The 18,431-nt window shown below is 44.1% G+C and overlaps 1 protein-coding gene across 2 annotated transcripts in view; it reads right to left on the reverse strand.

The window, feature by feature from the left end:
• LOC134928840 (protein lifeguard 2-like) overlaps positions 1-18,431 on the reverse strand; it is a 64,417-nt gene that overhangs the window by 23,311 nt on the left and 22,675 nt on the right. For both annotated transcript variants that reach the window (XM_063924805.1, XM_063924804.1), the window contains exons 3-4: positions 12,156-12,234; positions 7,801-7,854 (exon numbers count right to left, since the gene is read on the reverse strand). In XM_063924805.1, the coding sequence (XP_063780875.1) occupies positions 7,801-7,854; positions 12,156-12,234 (133 nt within the window). The remainder of the gene's footprint in view (positions 1-7,800; positions 7,855-12,155; positions 12,235-18,431) is intronic.

Below are 18,431 nucleotides of genomic sequence, written 5' to 3' on the forward strand. Positions count from 1 at the left end.
TGCAAATACTGCTACAATATCCTTCCCTGGCGTACATTTGTGCACCTGAAAGTGCACAGATTCAGATGCCCACTGTCCGCAACCGTGCACACAGTTATACTGACTGGTCTGTTCTTAGATGTCACTATCGGTCACATTATCAAAACGTGCACCCACCCTATGGCAGGTAAGTTTCTCCATCCTTTTAAAAACAAAGTCAATAGTGCTAATTATATCCAACTACTCCGTTTAATGGGATCCGGTCTGAAGATCGACAGTATCTAGGTCGACAATGTTTAGGTCGACCACTATAGGTCGACAGTCACTAGGTCGACATGGATGGAAGGTCGACAGGGTTTCTAGGTCGACATGTGCTAGGTCGACAGGTCTAAAGGTCGACATGAGTTTTTCACATTTTTTTCTTTCTTTTAATTTTTTCATACTTAACGATCCACGTGGACTATGATTGGAACGGTAATCTGTGCCGAGCGAAGCGGTAGCGGAGCGAAGGCACCATGCCCGAAGCATGGCGAGCGAAGCGGTGCACTAATTTGGGATCCCGGTCACTCTACGAAGAAAACGACGCAAAAAAAAAATCCTCATGTCGACCTTTAGACCTGTCGACCTAGCACATGTCGACCTAGAAACCCTGTCGACCTTCCATCCATGTCGACCTAGTGACTGTCGACCTATAGTGGTCGACCTAAACATTGTCGACCTAGATACTGTTGATTTGATGAACCACACCCCGTTTATTAACCAATGTCACACTGGTAAACAACTGCTGCTTCCCAAAAATGAGGAGCTGACCCTCAATTACAACCACAAAAGGAAATTTGGAAGAAAGGGGGAAGGAAGCGTTGTCCGATGACAGTGTGCGTATTTAAATAAGCATGTTTAATAAATAAAATTAGACATAAACATAAAAGATCTTAGAAACATCTAGACATCAGCCTTAGAATTCACTCTCAAAAAAAATTAAAGACATATGCAAAATTGCAATAACAATATGCACAAAAACAGCTAGCGTAGCGGTCAATTGTATCAATTAGGCAGAAGCTTGCAGTCTTTATAAAGGGTCATTTGGCACAAACAGGTATATTAGAACAATGTCCGTCACCAGCGCTCAATATATTAACTGGTTAGCGCAAAGAGCTGTATTGTAGCAAGCATAGATGTTAATCAAGCAGCAATCAAAGTTTCTCCATCCATGTATGGCCTCCTATGTGACTGCATCTGTGGACGCAACCACTTTCACCGACACGTCCGTGACACTCACATAACACATATATAAGACGGACCATCTCCATGCATGCGCGGACACAACTGGAATGCATGTGCGGTGCAACTTACATACATGCGCTGTAGACAAAAATTGCTCAACTACATCCAACCCTGGAAGTGCGTCCTCTGAATCCAACTTTAAATCAGGCCCTCATTGTTTGTGGTTCCTATTAATGAAGGCTGATTAGCTACTTGTGTTAGGGTTGGGTTTGACATATGCCGTAACCAGTGCCGTAAACAGACATTTTGGTGACCTGTGCCAGAAAGAGAATTGGTGCCCCTCCATATATAAAATAGGGGTGTGGCTTTATGGGGAAGGGGAGTGGCCACAGAATAGTGTCTGCTATTCACATTACACCACATAGTAGTGTACATTATTCATGTTACACTGCACAGTAGTGTCCCTTATACACATCACAGAATGGAGTCCCTTATACACATTTCGCATGGTACAGCCCCTTACACACATAATGCCCACTGTATTTGTGTCACTTACACGCATAATGCTCACTGCAGTTGTGCCACTTACACACATAATGCCCACTGCAGTTGTGCCACTTACACACATAATGCCCACTGTAGTTGTGCCACTTACACACATAATGCCCACTGTAGTTGTGCCACTTACACACATAATGACCACTGTAGTTGTGCCGCTTACACACATAATGACCACTGTAGTTGTGCCGCTTACACACATAATGACCACTTTAGTTGTGTGTGACATGTCTGAGGAAGGGGATACGTCCCCAAAACGTCACTGAATAAAACACACCCTGAGGGGGTCTTTTTTCAAGGTTTCATCAGTCTCCAAGTGTCGCCTGTGATTAGGATTCAAAGTATGTATATTTGTTTGTTCTTCATAGACTCCGACATGCCTTGATGGCTCTAGACCAAACTTGCTACACATACCATTCATTATCCAACTTAAGATACTGGTGGGGTTTCAAGTGAGAAAATCCACCCCTAGCGGGGCAAGGGCCCCAATCATAAAAATGCATAGAGAAAATGACGCCATCTCCCGCTGGAGCATTGTTCACTTGAACTTTTCAGCCGTTGCTTGTGTGACGCTCATTGAGGTCTCCTGCTGCTTCTACCTTCGGGCTGCACATCGAGGTTTCCAGCCGCCTCCGCTGCTGGGCTGCCCGCTCGTGGTGGTCCTGCCGCATCTGATCTCGTGCCGCCTCTTGTGGTTATTGGCCACTTCGTATTGCTATATTACCCGCTAGCTGGAAGTCTACAACGGTATCCACCAGGACAGAGATCCCTGCACTAGTGCTAAAGTGCAGGGATCCCCCAGAGGGGGTAACTATTGATTACAAATCCCGCTTGATCGGGTAATAAATCAAAGTGAGAACTTATCCTGCACTGGGACGCTAGTGACAGGTAAATTGGAGACACTATTTCATGTATAACTGTGAGACCACATTGTTCCCAATTACAGGCATATGCATATATCTTGCGGTATCAGCGGCTAATATAGGAGACACTGAGCTTCACATATATTGAGAGACTACTCTTTTATACACTGGTTGAATTATTTACCAGTTTTATTGGTTTCCATTGCACAATTTTAATATATACTATTATATACTATTGTTTTCTGTGTGCTAAGTGCAGCTGCTACATTTGTTTCAAACATTTTTAAATTGTAATAATGTATGTGTTATAGTAGACATTTGTATCATAAACAAGTCTCTTGGATTCTGTGAGTGAAAGCAAACACCTGTTAACCATTTACTTTGTTCTTAATTACCCAAGCGCACTTACTCTTTGTGTTATAGAGAAAATGCATTGGTCTGTTTGTGTTTTTCTGTATGTCTGTCCAGTCTGTCTATGACATCATGCTGTGATGTCATAATGGTATCAACTGCCTATACCAGGACTTTGATGCTGCTGTCCTGTCTCATACTGCTCCAGGCCGCATAGCTGCCGGTAAGTACATTGTTTTAATATTTATTTGTTTCCGGGGGTGGAAGGTATGCATTTTGCTTTATTATGGATTATAGTTTAACCATGTCTGCCATTTAAGTCCATGATTGAAGGTTATCCATACTTGAGCAGATGTTTGTAAAATTAGAAACTCCAATAAGAGTTAAACTGCTGGACTCAAACATGGATATTCCTCAGTTATGAACTGTAATCTTTAAGTTTGATTGGGTACACACTAGGATGATGGATCAGAGGTGTGATTTATTTGATGACATAATTCACATTTGTAAAGTTTATAGACACTTAACAATCCATTGTCTAATTTGGAGTGCCTGACATGCAACCAGGTGGACATTTACATGTGTCCTCTTATTTGTCCTGTCTTTCATCATCGGACTCTGCAGCAGGTGTACAGGTGGTGGCAGAGTGCACGTTGACACAGCATCATGCTGTCTGTGGGTAGAGTGAGGTGTGACATCTTAGTCTATAGCTTTGGTTAAGGAGTGATACTATGGCAAGGTACCTTGTGAAACGCATCAACAGTCCTGTGTGGAATAGATATTTCTTCTCTGTGGAACTTCTACTGCTGTATGGACTTCTGAATTTACTACTGTGTGGACTTAAACAAATTCTATCCTTTATACTATTTCGTTATCACTCCTGTGTGGAATCAGTGGAAGTTTTGCAGAGTAGAACCCTATGGAATTGTTTGGACTAATCTGCTATCACTGATGTGTGGAATGAGTGATAGTCTTGCTTTGGAAAACTTTTTATTTTACAAATAAAAAACTAATTTGTCTTTGTAAAATTATATTATCAATAAAATTTTGATTACAAAGCTTGTTTTTATCTGTAGTTAAATGTGGATTTTGACCAGTTTAATTTGTTAGTAGGTTGGACTGTGATCTTAAATAATGGTAAGGCTTTTAGTGTGATAAGAAGGGTTATGGTATAAGAGATCTATACTGTCTAGATAGACAGTCAATAGGTAGACACCTACAAAAGGTCAGTATGTAAACAGTCGACATAAAAATGGTCGACACGGGTTTCTTTTTGTTTTTTTGGAGTTAGTGTGGATAGTTTTGCCATCTGGGAGCACAATTTGTAGAAAATCGGACTCTCGCAGGCTCACTTTGATCACCACGCTTCGGGCACGGTGCTTTTCTTCGCTCGCACAAGTGGGGTCATTCCGAGTTGATCGCACGTAGCAACTTTTTGCTGCTCATGCGATCAACTAGACACCACCTATGGGGGAGTGTATTTTAGCATAGCAGGGCTGTGATCGCTTGTGCCGCCCTGCTATGCTTAAAAAGTTTCACCCAAAACAAGAGTAGCTCTGCAGCTACTTTCCCAGTGTGACGGATACAGCGATGATACCGGTCCTGACGTCAGACATCCGCCCTCCGTTCGCCTGGACACGCCTGCGTTCTTCTTATCACTCCCCGAAAATGGCTGGAAATGGTGAGTATCCGCCCTGGAACGCCTCCCGCCTGTCCATCTTCTTATGATCGCCGCAGCGATCACATTTGTCGCTGGCGGCGTCATTGCTCGGTGACGATCGTCGCCAGGCACTGTCAAGCACTGTCAGGCACTGTCGTGCAAATGTGTCGGAATGACCCCCAAGGTTACTAAAGTTCATGATTTGTGACATGGATAGTCAAGGATGGAAAAGTTTAAAAAAAAAGTTAACAAAAAAAATGTGTTGACAATATGTGTGTCAACCATTGGCATGTCGACCAATTTGAACATGTCAACCTGTTGTCAGTGTCAACCTACTGCATGTCCATCTTTTGTTTGTGTCGACCTATTGACGGACTATCAGACAGTGTAGATCTATAGTCTGGATACTGGTAAGAAGGAGGGCACTGTCTCTGTTTTGAATATGGGGGATGCCAAAGGGGAGGGGCTGGTACCATAAAAGGGGAGGAGGCAACATAAATCATTAAATCACATCCCCTAAAAGAAAAGTCTAGATCCGCCCCTGCTGTACTTGTGCTGTATTGTCTTGAACTGTAAGTCACTGTTTTCTTGTTTTGCTTATTTCTTTATGTACTCTGTAACTGGGCGATGTGGATCCCTTGTGGCTCCACATAAATAAAGGATAATAATCATAATGTGAACCCCCAGCCAGGAGAAGACCCTAACACAATCAGGACACGTGTAGGGGAACAGGTTTTATTAACTGAGGCAAAGCAGAGGAATTGGGAAGGGTGCATATTTGGAGAGACCACAGGGTAGAGTCATAACTAGACTGTGCCAGAAAGAGAATTAGAGCCCCTTTCCCCATTTTCCAGTAGGGGCATAAGGTGCATGCAAGTATCCCAGAGAAAGCCCATGCTACAGTATGATGCCCCTTCCCACATTTTATATAGATAAAATGGATTGGGACACAAATCCTCTTTATACTACATTCATGCACTTAACTTAAGATCTTGTTGTTATTCAGTTAAAATACCCTTTATTAAATAATACATTTTAATATACTGTCATACCCAAGAATTAATAATAATAATAATAATTTTATTTATATAGCGCTCTTTCTGCAATAGGACTCAAGGCGCTTAATTAAACCTATAACCTGTTGCATTCCAGTCAAACACCCTACTCATTGAGCTATTTGATCCTGCATAAAAACTATGAGAACTATATGAAGCTACTGGTACTTTGTAAAAATAATAATAATAATAATAATAATCAACATTGCAATTGAGCAGATCTATGTAGTGTGCAGCCACACATTCAATCCATTGCAGCCACACACTACATAGATCTGCTCAGCCGCAATGCTGATCATTTTTTCACAAAGAACAAGGTGAGTATCAAATATTTATAATTCTCTAGCTTTCTATGCCAAGGCAGATAGCTCAATGAATAGAGTGAAATGGGTATACAGGCAATAGGTTAGAATCCTAGGTATATCAGCATCTTTAAATGTAATAAAGAACAGTATGACTGAATAACAAAGAGCTATCCAGTTAAGTTTATGAATGTTGTATTGGTATTAGCAACGGAAGGGGTGAGATTAGGAGACAGGGGCGGTCAGGAGATACTGGGCTTTAAAAGGGGGGGATGCTGCAAATAAAATTAAAATGGATAATTAACAAGTGCCGTCAGCAGCGCCCCCTACACTGCAGCACTATGGGTCTAATTCAGACATGATCGCAGATGTGCTAAATTTAGCACGTCTACGAATAGCTTCCCTGACATGCGGGGGGACGCTCAGCACAGGGCTAGTCCACCCGGCATGTCAGGCCCGACCCCCCCGCACAAGTACAAAAGTATCACACAGCGGCAATGCTTTTGTACTTGAAGAGTAGCTCCCCACCAGCGCAGCTCCTGAGCGCTGTCAGGAGCTACTCATCGCTGTGACGTCACGCAGCCGCCTGTCCCCCCAATGGTCTGGGCACGCCTGCATTGCCCGGACCGTGCACCCTAAATGGCAACCAAACCCCGCCGGCCCGCCCCCTCCCACCCAGCGACCGCCTCTGCCTGTCAATCAGGCAGAGGTGATTGCAGGGCTGAGACAGCCGTCTGGCATGCATCAGCACACTGTGGCGCCGGCACATGCGCAGTACAGACCTGATCAGCTGCTGTGCGAAAATGCACAGCACCGATCAGGTATGAATTAGGCCCTATGTGCGGTGCCCCTCCGCACACACCTAGTTACGGCCCAGGCTGTAACCAGTGCTTGCACTTGCAGTTGAAGGAGAGGCTGAATGGATGGCACTAGCAAGTAAACAGAGTGATTAACCACTTAACTGGTTGACACATTGACTTGTGATGCGCTGCCCCTGATGTATGCTGTCCCCCGATCTCCGAAGCCCCCATTGTGTGCTGCTGCCCCCATTGCACCCCGGCAGTAGTGCAGCAGTCTCTGACCACCGACATCACTGCAGGAATTGCACCCCAGAATGATGTGCAGCCGACATTCTGGAGTGCATGTTCCAGGGAAGCACAGTGCGGGGAGGGGAAGTTCGTTCCTCTCCTTGCACAGTTTAGCTGATCTCTGCGTGTGTAGAGATCAGCTGCAGCATGGGGGACTGCTCCACTACGCTCTGCATGGGGAAGGGAGGGGCATATAAAATCAGTGGTGGTGGGGACGGTGGGGGGTTGCAGATAAGTATTTAAATTATTTTGGAGGGGAAGTGGCGGCAAAAGAATAATAAAAAATACCCTGGTCACAGGGTATAGGGGGAAGTGGGAAAAGGGCTTTTAACGTGTGAGGGGATTATAAAATAATGTTTTTTGCAACTAAAGGGCTGTGGGGACTACTACCAATGGGGGGTGGGAATTTATGTTATAATGGGGGCCTATAGATATTGGGGGATGGGGGGTGGAAAACACAACCTAGATTTTTTTAAATAAAATATTTTAATAGTTTATTAAAAATATTTTCCAAACTTTATTAAATAATAAAAGAAATCAATTTCTGAGCACTTTTGTTTGGAAAAAGTTAAGTGGTTAAAGACACTGCTATCCACGTGCCACCCAAGACCACCGGGTATATGTTCCTCATTAATACTTTTACTAGTGCTAATAATTGTCAGTAAAAACATCATCTTTAATATCCATGGGTATCAGACTAAAAGTTTCTAAATTACTTACAACAGAGCATACACGATATATGGGTAATCCCGAACCCAATTCCTCAAGGTTTTCCTAGAATAGAAACACAACAACATTGTGTTACATGTTATATACACAACCATCAGCTGTAGAGATTCCTGTAAACCAAAACAGACCTTCCATTAGTGGCATTTGTTGACCACCTTCAGATGACTTCAAGGCAGTTCTATGAGCAATGAATTGCTGCAAAAGGAGGGTGGCACTCGGCTATGATGTCACAGCCCAGCATCACTCTCTCAGTCTAATACAATAACAAAAGATACAGTAACGTAACAATACATAAAAAATATGTGGGGTCACCCTAGCGGTCAACCGCTGACCGCAAAGTTCCCACCATTGGATACAATGGACCGCCTATGCGCTACATTGCATCTCGAGTGCGCCGCCTGACAGCTCAGACGTGCACAGCCAATCAGGAGAGTGCCACAACGTGGCGCTCCCTGATTGGCTGAAGGGACCCTCTTTGACAGCAGTCATGGGGGGTCCCGGCAGTTGGGGAAAGGGGTCCCATGTGCAAACATGGGACCCCTTACAGTGCGTGGATCGTGTTTGTCGTTTTTTTATTTTGCCAAGTACGTGGATTACAACAAAGAAGAGGACCGATCTACCCCGGATTGTTGTGAGTATAATTTTATTTACAGGTACCCCGTGGATTCTACGTGGAGAAGGGGACTGACTCTTCGTGTCAACATAGGTAAGTATGTGTGTATGTTGGTGTGCATGTATGTAATAAAGTTATACTGTCACGGTGGGTGTGTACTGTTTTTATTTGGGTATTTTTTTGTAGTAGAACTACAGGTACCAGTAGGCCCATTTCCCCCCGCATGCTGGTACTTGTGGTTCTCCAAGTACCAGCTTGCATGGAGGCTTGCTGGGACTTGTAGTTCTGCTACAAAAAACAATATTCTTTTTTTGACACAAGGCTATCAGCCCCCCATCCGCCGCCCTTGGATGGGGGGACAGCCTCGGGCTTCGCCCCTGGGTGGCTGGAGGGGGAGACCCCTGGATTTAAGGGGTTCCCACTCCTCCAGGGTACCCCGGCCAGGGATGACTAGTTAGTGATTTAATGTCAGGGCCGCAGGGACCTATATAAAAGTGTCCCCCGGCTGTGGCATTATCTCTCTGACTAGTGGAGCCCGGTAGTGGTGTGAAAAATACGGGGGACCCCTACGTGTTTTGTCCCCCGTATTTTTGGCACCAGGACCAGGCGCAGAGCCCGGTGCTGGTTGTTTAAATACGGGGGATCCCCTGTCATTTTTTTCCACGTATTTTTACAACCAGGACTGGCTCAAAGAGCTGAGGCTGGTTATGCTTAGGAGGGGGGACCCCACACATTTTTTTCTGTAATTTTAACACATACCCGGGATTCAAACCCATTGCCTGTGACATTGCAGTCAGACAATCTATTAATTGAGCTGTTGGCCCTGGCATAGAAAGCTAGAGAATTTTAAGCTAGAGAATTCTTACTATTTGAAGCTTACCTTGTACTTTGTGAAAAATATTCAGCATTGCAGCTGAGCAGATTTATGTAGTGTGTGGCAGCAAGAGATTGGATGTGTGGCTGCACACTACATAGATCTGCTCAATTGCAATGCTGATTATTTTTTTATACAAAGCACCAGTAGATTCATATAGTGTTTATAGTTTTAATGTAGGATCAAATAGCTCAATGAGTAGGGTGTGTGATTAGAATTCAGCAGGTTATAGGTTTGAATCCTGGGTATGGCAGTATATTCAATACTGCCATACCTAGGATTTAATAAAGGGTATTGTAACTGAATAACAACGAGCTCTCAAGTTAAGTGCATGAATGTGGTATAAAGAGGATTCTTGTTAAATGCGTGTGTAATATATACTGTATATATAATGTGGGAATGGGCATCATAACATGGGCTTTCTCTTTGTATCAATCTTGTCATGCCCCTTCCCCATGAGGCATGTACCTTATGCCCCTATTGGAAAAATGAGGAGGGGGCCAATTCTCTCTATGGCACAAGGCACCAAAAAGTCTAGTTACGGCTCTGGGCGCTACTGTGTGGTGTAATTTGAATAATGGAGACTACTGTGCAGCGGACTATAAATTGGTATTATTTTGTGGCCACGCCCCTTCCCCATGAAGCCTCGCTCCTATATTTTGCCTTATTCAAAATATGAATGGGAGGGGGGGCGCCGATTATATTTCTTGCACACAGCGCTAAAATGTCTAGTTACGGCACTGACTGTGTGGTATAATGTGAATAAGGGGTACTACTGTGTGAGGTAATGTGAATAAGGGGCTTTACTGTGAAGTAACACAAATAAGTGGCAATACTGTGTGGCTTAACGTGTATAAGGAGTACTGTGTGGTGTAATGTGAATAAGGAGCACTGCGGTGATGTAACATGAATTAGGGGCACTGCTGTGCAGTGTAATGTAAATAAGGAAAATTAGCATGACTGACCGCTGTACAGGATTGCCGGCAGTCACAATACCAACACCGGAATCTTGAAGTGTGAAATCGCAATTGGTGAGAGGTAAGTATGGTCCCCCCCCCTTCTCTACCCCTAACCCTCCCTTCCTGCAGCCTAACCCTAACCCTCCATCTTTGTGCATAAACCTAACCTCCCCATGGAGGTGCCTAACCCTAATTCCCCATCCCCGCAGCCTAACCATTACCTCTTCCCCCAGCTGCCAAACCCTAACCCCCCTGGGAGTTTCCTAAACCCGCCTGCTATTCTTAATGATGCTGGCTGTTGGGATTCTGGTGTCAGCCTCCTGACCTTGTCAGGATTCTTCCGTCTGCATTTTGACAGGTGGCAGGATTTATCGGTATTCTGACTGCCAGGATCCCGATAGCTGGCATCTTAAATGCATCCCAAATAAGGTTGCACTACTGCGTGGCATATTTTGAATTGGGGGTACTATTGTGTGTATAGGCAGCTGCTCTGACTGGTGCCACAAAAATAATATCAAATATAATAAAACAATAAAAAAAAATGAAAAGGGTTGCCCTGCAGCATGGGAGAATGAAGAACTTACCAAAAAGTTCCACGGGGTTAATAGATATGTTTGTGTGTGTGTTTCTCCAGCACTGAATATCACATATGTTTTCTTTAAAAATATATAGACCAACAAAGTGCAAGCCCTAATAAAAAAAAAATTGTGGGCTCTAGTTGTGGTCAGATTTATTTCCATGTATTGGAGATCTAATCTCTTACTCATTTGATGTATAGAAAGATAAATCAATGGGCGAATGAAATTAATTAATTTAATTGAATGAACTGATAAAAGCACATATGTCTGGGGTGTTCACGCCTTCATTTACAGAAACTAATAGTATACAATTACATATAGCACACTGCCTGAGGAAGCGGTCTGTTGCACCAAGAAACGCGTTGCAGAGACACAAGCACTTTCTTTTAAGTGAGAAATCCATTTCCATTTTTCATTTATTTTAATTTCTTGATTTTGATTTATTAGACTTTTTTTAGTGACTATGTTGCTTTAAATTATGGATATTTTGTGCTGTTATATATATTTATTGTTACAGAAGCATTTTAAAAACAGCTTTTTAAAAACCTTTTTAATAGATTTGCTTTGTATTTCCCATTATTTATTTATTTATACACTGCGAGTGGGACTAAAACCCTAAATACAATCTGCTATATGTCAATGAATACTATCAGATTCTTTAAGTGAAGGAGTGAACACCCCACACATACTATACATCAATTTCTTATTGTCGTATGAGTAAGAGATTAGGGCTGTGATGTAATGAAGTCCCAGTTCGCTGGCCGTGCGGGATGCCAGACAAACTCTGAAGTTTTTTTTAAAGGGGAAATCATATACAAGGCAATGTTTATGTTTATGTAAATGATTGCCCCTTTAAAAAAGTCAGAGTTCGGGCAGCAACCGCACCGCCAGCGAACTCGGACTTCATTACATCCTGCCCTAGATATCCACTATATACAGTAGGAACAATTCTGACCACAACTAAGGCCCACAAAAGATACTTTTTTTTCATTAGGGCTTGCACATTATTGGTCTAGGTACTATTGTGTGGCCATGCCCCTTCTCCTTGAGACTATACACCTTTTTTGGGCTGTCCCTATTTTGTATATTGGGGAGTGGGTGCACCAATATTCTTTCTGGCATAGGGCATTAAAATGTCTAGTTACGGCTCTGCCTCCCAGTCATGCCACATACTTTGCCTATGCAATTCTTCCTGTGTGCGACTGAATCGCCACCGCATGTGTATTAGCTACAAATCGCTGAGCTCCAAGAACATTGGCACCGTGTGGGACTCAGAAACAGGCCCAGTGTGACCATCTTTTATTTAGATAAAAACAACTTACCAGAATGTAAACATAAAAACAAGTCCAAAGGTTATGATGAGCTGTATTGTCAATGTAGTATAGACTTTCCGAATAAAAGCTGAAAAGAAAGGACAGGCAGGTTAAGTTATACAGTCAACAACATATTTAAGGAAACAACTAAGGTGTCAGGATACATGGAAATAATTGAGATGCATAGACATGGAAAGTGACCAGAAAGTGACCAGTGACCAAAAATAAATCACCTTTATATGAATAGGTCCAGAGGTGACATGTACAGTAATCTATCGGGAGCCCCCAAATCTTATTTAATAGTATAAACATATTAAACCTTAATTAAAATGCAGCAGACAAATAAAACCCTATGGGACGAATTTTAATAGCGGTGAAATCACAGTAATTTACCGTGACTGCCATTTTTACAATTTGTGCGTCTTGTTCGGCACCAAAATTTATTTTTCTCGGGTATGCGCGCTCTAGCGATTTGCCCTATTCAAATGCAAATTTGAGAAAACAGGATTCCCGCGACAAATTGGTGCTGAAAGTGAAAACATTTAAATGGGTAAATCGGTCCGTAGTCCCCCCAAAAAGCTAAACTAACATCAGATAACAGTATAAAAGTTTATTTTCTCATATAATAGCCCAGATATGTGACTCTGTGCCTGTGTGTATAACGCTGGGCGTGGCTAAGAGCTCTCATTGGGTTAGCACTTTAGCAGCAGGTCTATCACACCCAGTCCACAGCTGATTGGGCGAGAAATGCCCTCCCACACAGGTTACATCCAATGGGAGGCTCTGCCCTTTGGCTGCTGTGTGTTCCCAGAGCAGGATTAACAATGGGGCTGATGGAGCTGCAGCTCCAGGTCCACACCCCAAAATAGGCCCACTGCATCTGCAGCAATACCCTCCAACAATTAACACATAAAAATTGCTACAAATTCAAAAAAGGGGTGTGGTCACGGGTACAGAGGCGTGGCCACGTCCCTTTTCCTATACTTTCAATGGAAGTTTGGAGAGCCAAAAATCGGTACAGACCATAAAAAAAGGTACTGTATCTTCCAAAAAGGTACAGCTGGAGGGTATGCCACTGCATCTGCAGCATGTCTCTGCGCTGTAGACAGGGGGGAAAAAATCCTTTTACTGCAGCGTCCTATGTCCTGCTGCCAGTCCGCCTGCCCCCTCCGGCATCAACAATCCCCACTCCCTAGCTGCGGCGCAGGTGGATCAAAAGCTGCTGCGGCCACCGGCATAGATGTATATGAAAGCGGCACAGCGGAAGACTTTCATAGCCCTCCCTGCGCCGCATACTCTCTGAGCCCCGGAGCCTCCTCTGCGCGTAATGTCATAGACGTGCCTCCCCACCACAGATCCCCAGAGGCCCTGACTCCACAACACAGCACCTGGGCTGCCGGCCTGGAAGCCCCGAGATGGCTAATGTAACGGATAGAGTGGGTGATATCGCAGAGGGTAATGTCTGGACACTGAATCAATGTAAAAGGTGACAAAGCTGTGCAGTGCAGTGGGTGTGCAGTGTCACATTGATTCAGCGAGTCAGTCAGTTCTGCCAGCCAGTCACTATTGTTAGCACCCTATTGTTAGCACTGGTGTCCCAACGTGCCGCATTACATGGAAGTATAAACTACAGCTCCCAGCAGACCTTAGCGCAGGAGCATTCTGGCCCTTAGGGCTGCTGGTAGCTGTAGTTTATTGAGTGCATCTTCTTCCCTGTAATGCAGCGCGTTGGCACATCGGCGCTAACAATAGTGATTGGCTGCTGTGCGAGTCTCCGGGAGAGTCACTGCCAAAGGGAGGACAGCTGCATCCAGGAGGAGAAGCAGGAGAAGCATTAACCGCCCCACCCTTAATCACAGTACCCCCCTGGGCCCTATCCACGGCACCCCCACACACCCCCTCCACCAGCCGCGGTGGCTCCAAACCCCCTCCCACACACGCAGCACCCCTGCCCCTACCCCACCCACGGCACCACTGCACCCGACCTTCCCCCACCCCCGACCCCCCCAGCCGCTCCTACCCCACCCGTGGTGGCTCCGGACCCCCTCCCCCACCCGCGGCACCACCGCACCAACCCCTCCCGCACCTGCAGCATTGCCGCAATCCGCCCCTCCCCCACCTGTGTCTCCCCTGCACCAACCACTCTCCCAACCACAGCACCTACTAGGTGATTCATCAGGCCCTGCATGTGCTGTTCACACCGTTACAAGGGGCTACGACCCCTTAACCATCGCATGCCTTTTCTCCGTGCAATATTTAACCACTTACACAATTATGATTGGAGGTAATACTCCATATAATAAAAATATTGCACAAGGGCTAAGGGGGCGTAGCCTCTTACGACGATGTGAAGAGTGCCCGTAGGGCCCGATGAATCACCTAATTTGTTATAATGAATGTATTTCTGGTACTTAAATTGGGTCAAATGGTTGTTGTATCATGTAAAAAAATGATAGAGATATTTTTTCAGCAAAATACGTGCTAAAATGAACTTTGGGGTACATAAAAATGGGTATAAGTATATACGGTATTTGGGTCATTTCAGGGGACTTTTTTTTTTTTTAAGTTTAAATTTAAACAGACAGATTGCTCCCACCTGCAAGTCTAAAAACACTTGTCCCACTCATAAAGCAAGCACCCCAATATATCTGTCCTATACCTTGTACCCCAATTTCCATCACTTTGCACTTTTTCACCCTCATGTCATTATTGCCAATTAAAAATAGTTCAAAACTTTTAAGTGCCTAATTAGTTATTTAAGGCGTTGTCCCAGGGGTCAGCCCTAACGCTCAATACATATAATTTAAGATGTTTGAATAAAAATTGTAGCAATCACTTTCATTTTTCACTGCAAGGGGTGTGTGACAACTTTTTACCTAGGGTGGCCTCACAATTTTTCACATTATTCTTTACTACATATGTCCAAGTGAATTGTATAACATTGTTTAGGACAGATGGGCTTAATATAGGGACAACAAAATAAGTTAACTAAGAATTAGATAAAAAGGGAAGACAGGCACTAGGATATGACTAGCCAATCCACATAACACATGAGAGTACTGCAAAGGATACGTGGGATGCACTACAGAAGCTACAGGAAATACCCAATTTATTCCTGCTTAGAAAACTATACCAAATGAGACTTAGATAAGGATAGAATGTGCAGGAGCATATACATGGAATGTTGGAGACAGTAACACAACTCCAGTTTATAGGAGAGCCATACTTTTGTGCAGTTTATTTGGCACATACAGAATACCTCCCCACATATTGTCAGGCTGATTTAGGATAGGGGGGCGTGCCATGATGTCAATGGGGCATATTGAACCTAGTGCTGAAAGTGCGCCATGACATCAAAGTGATGTGTCCACATCACCGGGCAGGTGTGTACAGCATCCATTCATCGCTGCGCTGCTATGCAGAACATGAATGACTCATATGTAACAACTCCCAGGAATATTGGGATAAAGCAGTAGCAATCGCAACAGTGTGACAGATCCCTTAAATAGGAACTATCATGCTGAATTATGTCATCAGATCCCTCCACATGCCCCTTATGTGCCATCAGACCCTTCCACATTCCTCTTATATGCCATCAGCCCCCTCCATATAGGCAGCCCGCCGTGAATAACATCCCCTGGTCTGTATTATATGTATTAGGATAATGAAGTTCACCTTGCAAGAGGAAATAAACAAACCGGTCTGTCCCAATGCTGTGGACTGACCACTCATTTATCTGTCAGCCCAACAGGAAGTGAAGGATGGTGAGTCAAAAGGGGGGATGTTGCTCATAGCAACCAATCAGATTCTACTTATCATTTAACTAGCACTTTCTGGAAGATAATAGATAGAATTTGATTGGTTGCTATGGACAACATGTCCAATTCTATAAACCCGCACTTTAGTGAAGATACCCATTAGTGTTGAAAGCTGGGAGGCTTTATTAGGATTTTTGGCATGGAGTTAGTACTGAGGAGTGTACTCGGCACTGGTTAGGGAGGTTGTGAGGTGAGTGTCTTGGGAGAATAACTAGATAAGTTCTAGTATTAGATAACCAGGATAGAACTGGTGGAGGGTATCAGGAACTGGTCAGGGTAATGTGTATTAGGGCTAAAACACACTACCCGGCTTTTGCCGGCCGGGAAAAAGTTGGACGGCTTTTTCCCGTGCCGGCATTGTAGTTAACAGTGTGAGGGCTAGGGTCCCTTCACACTGCACGGCCCCGGCCCGGCTGCCGGGTTGCAGCCGGGTCTCACCACTGGAAGGTCCGGTGGCCGGGCGGCCGCCGGGCCGTCTTTGCAGCCAGTGAACCGTGTGTGAAGGGGAGCTTTCACACACAACGGTTTTTTCTGAAGCCTTGTCTGATGCTGCACATGCGCACAGCATCACACACGGCTCAAAGCCGTCCTGTGTGCGAGACTCTGCCGGTTTCTCCCGGATGGCAAAAAGCCGGACAAAGTTTGTCCTGCTTTTTGCCATCCGGGAGAAACCGGCCAGTGTGTTACAGCCCTTAGAATAGCCAGGCAGGGACCGGAAATGCATAGCAGGGTAGCCTGGGCTAGAACTGGTAATGCATCTGGTAAACAGGTTGGAGCTGGTGAAACAGGAAGGAACCAGGCTGGGACCAGTAATGTGTCTGATACTGGTCTGGGACCGGTAACGTGTGAGGTAACCGGACTGGGACCAGTAATGCATGATGTCACCAGACGTGAGGTAAACCACAGAAACTCTTAAAAACTGCAGAAACGAAACTTTAGAAACTCTTAACATTCCAAACTAGGTGTAATGTGATTTTTAATAAAAGATAAAATGTAAAGTCACTTTGCATTAAGGAAATTAGATGTTTCCATTTATACAGTGTCTCATTGGTCTCTCTAAAAATGAACCAGCCGAAGTTCCCCATCATTGCAGGGTCCAAGCATCCTTGGTAGCGATGCTCCATTGTCAGAATGTCTTTGCAAAAACATTCCCTCTGAGCTCAGCAACAGCAGTGAAAAAAAATAAAAACAGAACACACCATTGCTGCTTCACCATTGGACCTCACCATCTGTAGTAGAGCACTGATGGTTGCAATTCATCAATGGTTGATGTATTTCAAGTAAGTCTGATGCTTCCTGACTGAGCCCTCACCTAATCTAAGTATGCCAACTTTCCTCCCTATTTTTGCTTGTGTCCTGATTTGTTGGTTGCTGGTTTTCTGTTGCAGGGAGAGCGGCAGATCAGAGGATTAGTGCTACATGGCTTTTATACTCTCCTTCGTAGTAGGTCTCGGCTGTTGTCCCCAGTCCAGGTGTCAACGACACCATCTTGCTGCGTCTTCATTGTAGGTATGGTATGAAGGAGTAGGGGAAACTATCTCAGCTCTGCACCAAGGGTAGGACCACTAGAGCCCGCTGCAGTTTGGATGGGCATGATAACTGGATGCTGATCTAGCCGTCCCCTCTTACCTAGCACCATTTGATAACCTAATTTAAACCGCCAAATCATATGGGTTGTGTATTTAATTCTGGTTAATGGTTTGGTGGTTAGAAGTCTCACCAGGGTAACAAGGATGGCATCTACCTTTAAGGAGTTTATGCAGTTGTTCAGTACGGCAACTTTCTGAACTTGTTTGTGAGATCCATTCAATATGTTCAGTATGTTAAAATGACCTTGTGACTCACAAATGTACTATCACTGTACTATAACTAGGAACGTCATATATCCATATAAAATATAAACGTCTGGTTAAATGTTAACAACTGAATTAATTTTAAAACAGTAACAAGACCACGTAATTGTGTGCTCATATTGTTCCAGCCCAAATCAATGTGTGTGAGTAGTGTGATAATCAATAGAACATTTTCAAGTACAAAAGACAGTGTGGGGAAGTCACTGATAGTGATAACTCATTATTCAAATGTCCAGATTTCAAGTTCATCAATCACAATTTATATTATTATGTCACATGTTGGAAAAACAATATTTTTAGTGACAGAATATTTCTAAAAACATATTGCTGCCCATGATCTAGAATGGTAATAGTAAAAGCTGCAATAGAAATATCAACATTTATAGATGCAGATCCTTAAAACAAAGTCACCTTTGGTTGTGCTGAGCGTGGGTGGGAGGCATGGCCAGGCCTCCTCAGTGGCCCAGTGCTGGGGCCCAGCTGATCTCATGGCAGTCCTGATTTACTTTATAAGTTGCACAGTGAAATCCCTCTGTAATCGTTTATAGCAAACCAAAGCAAACTTTAAATATGGATAATGCAATCTGCAGCTGCCTACAGTTTATAGGCGAGAA

This window comes from Pseudophryne corroboree, chromosome 5 (genome assembly GCF_028390025.1).
Source record: "Pseudophryne corroboree isolate aPseCor3 chromosome 5, aPseCor3.hap2, whole genome shotgun sequence".
Lineage (NCBI taxonomy): Eukaryota > Metazoa > Chordata > Amphibia > Anura > Myobatrachidae > Pseudophryne > Pseudophryne corroboree.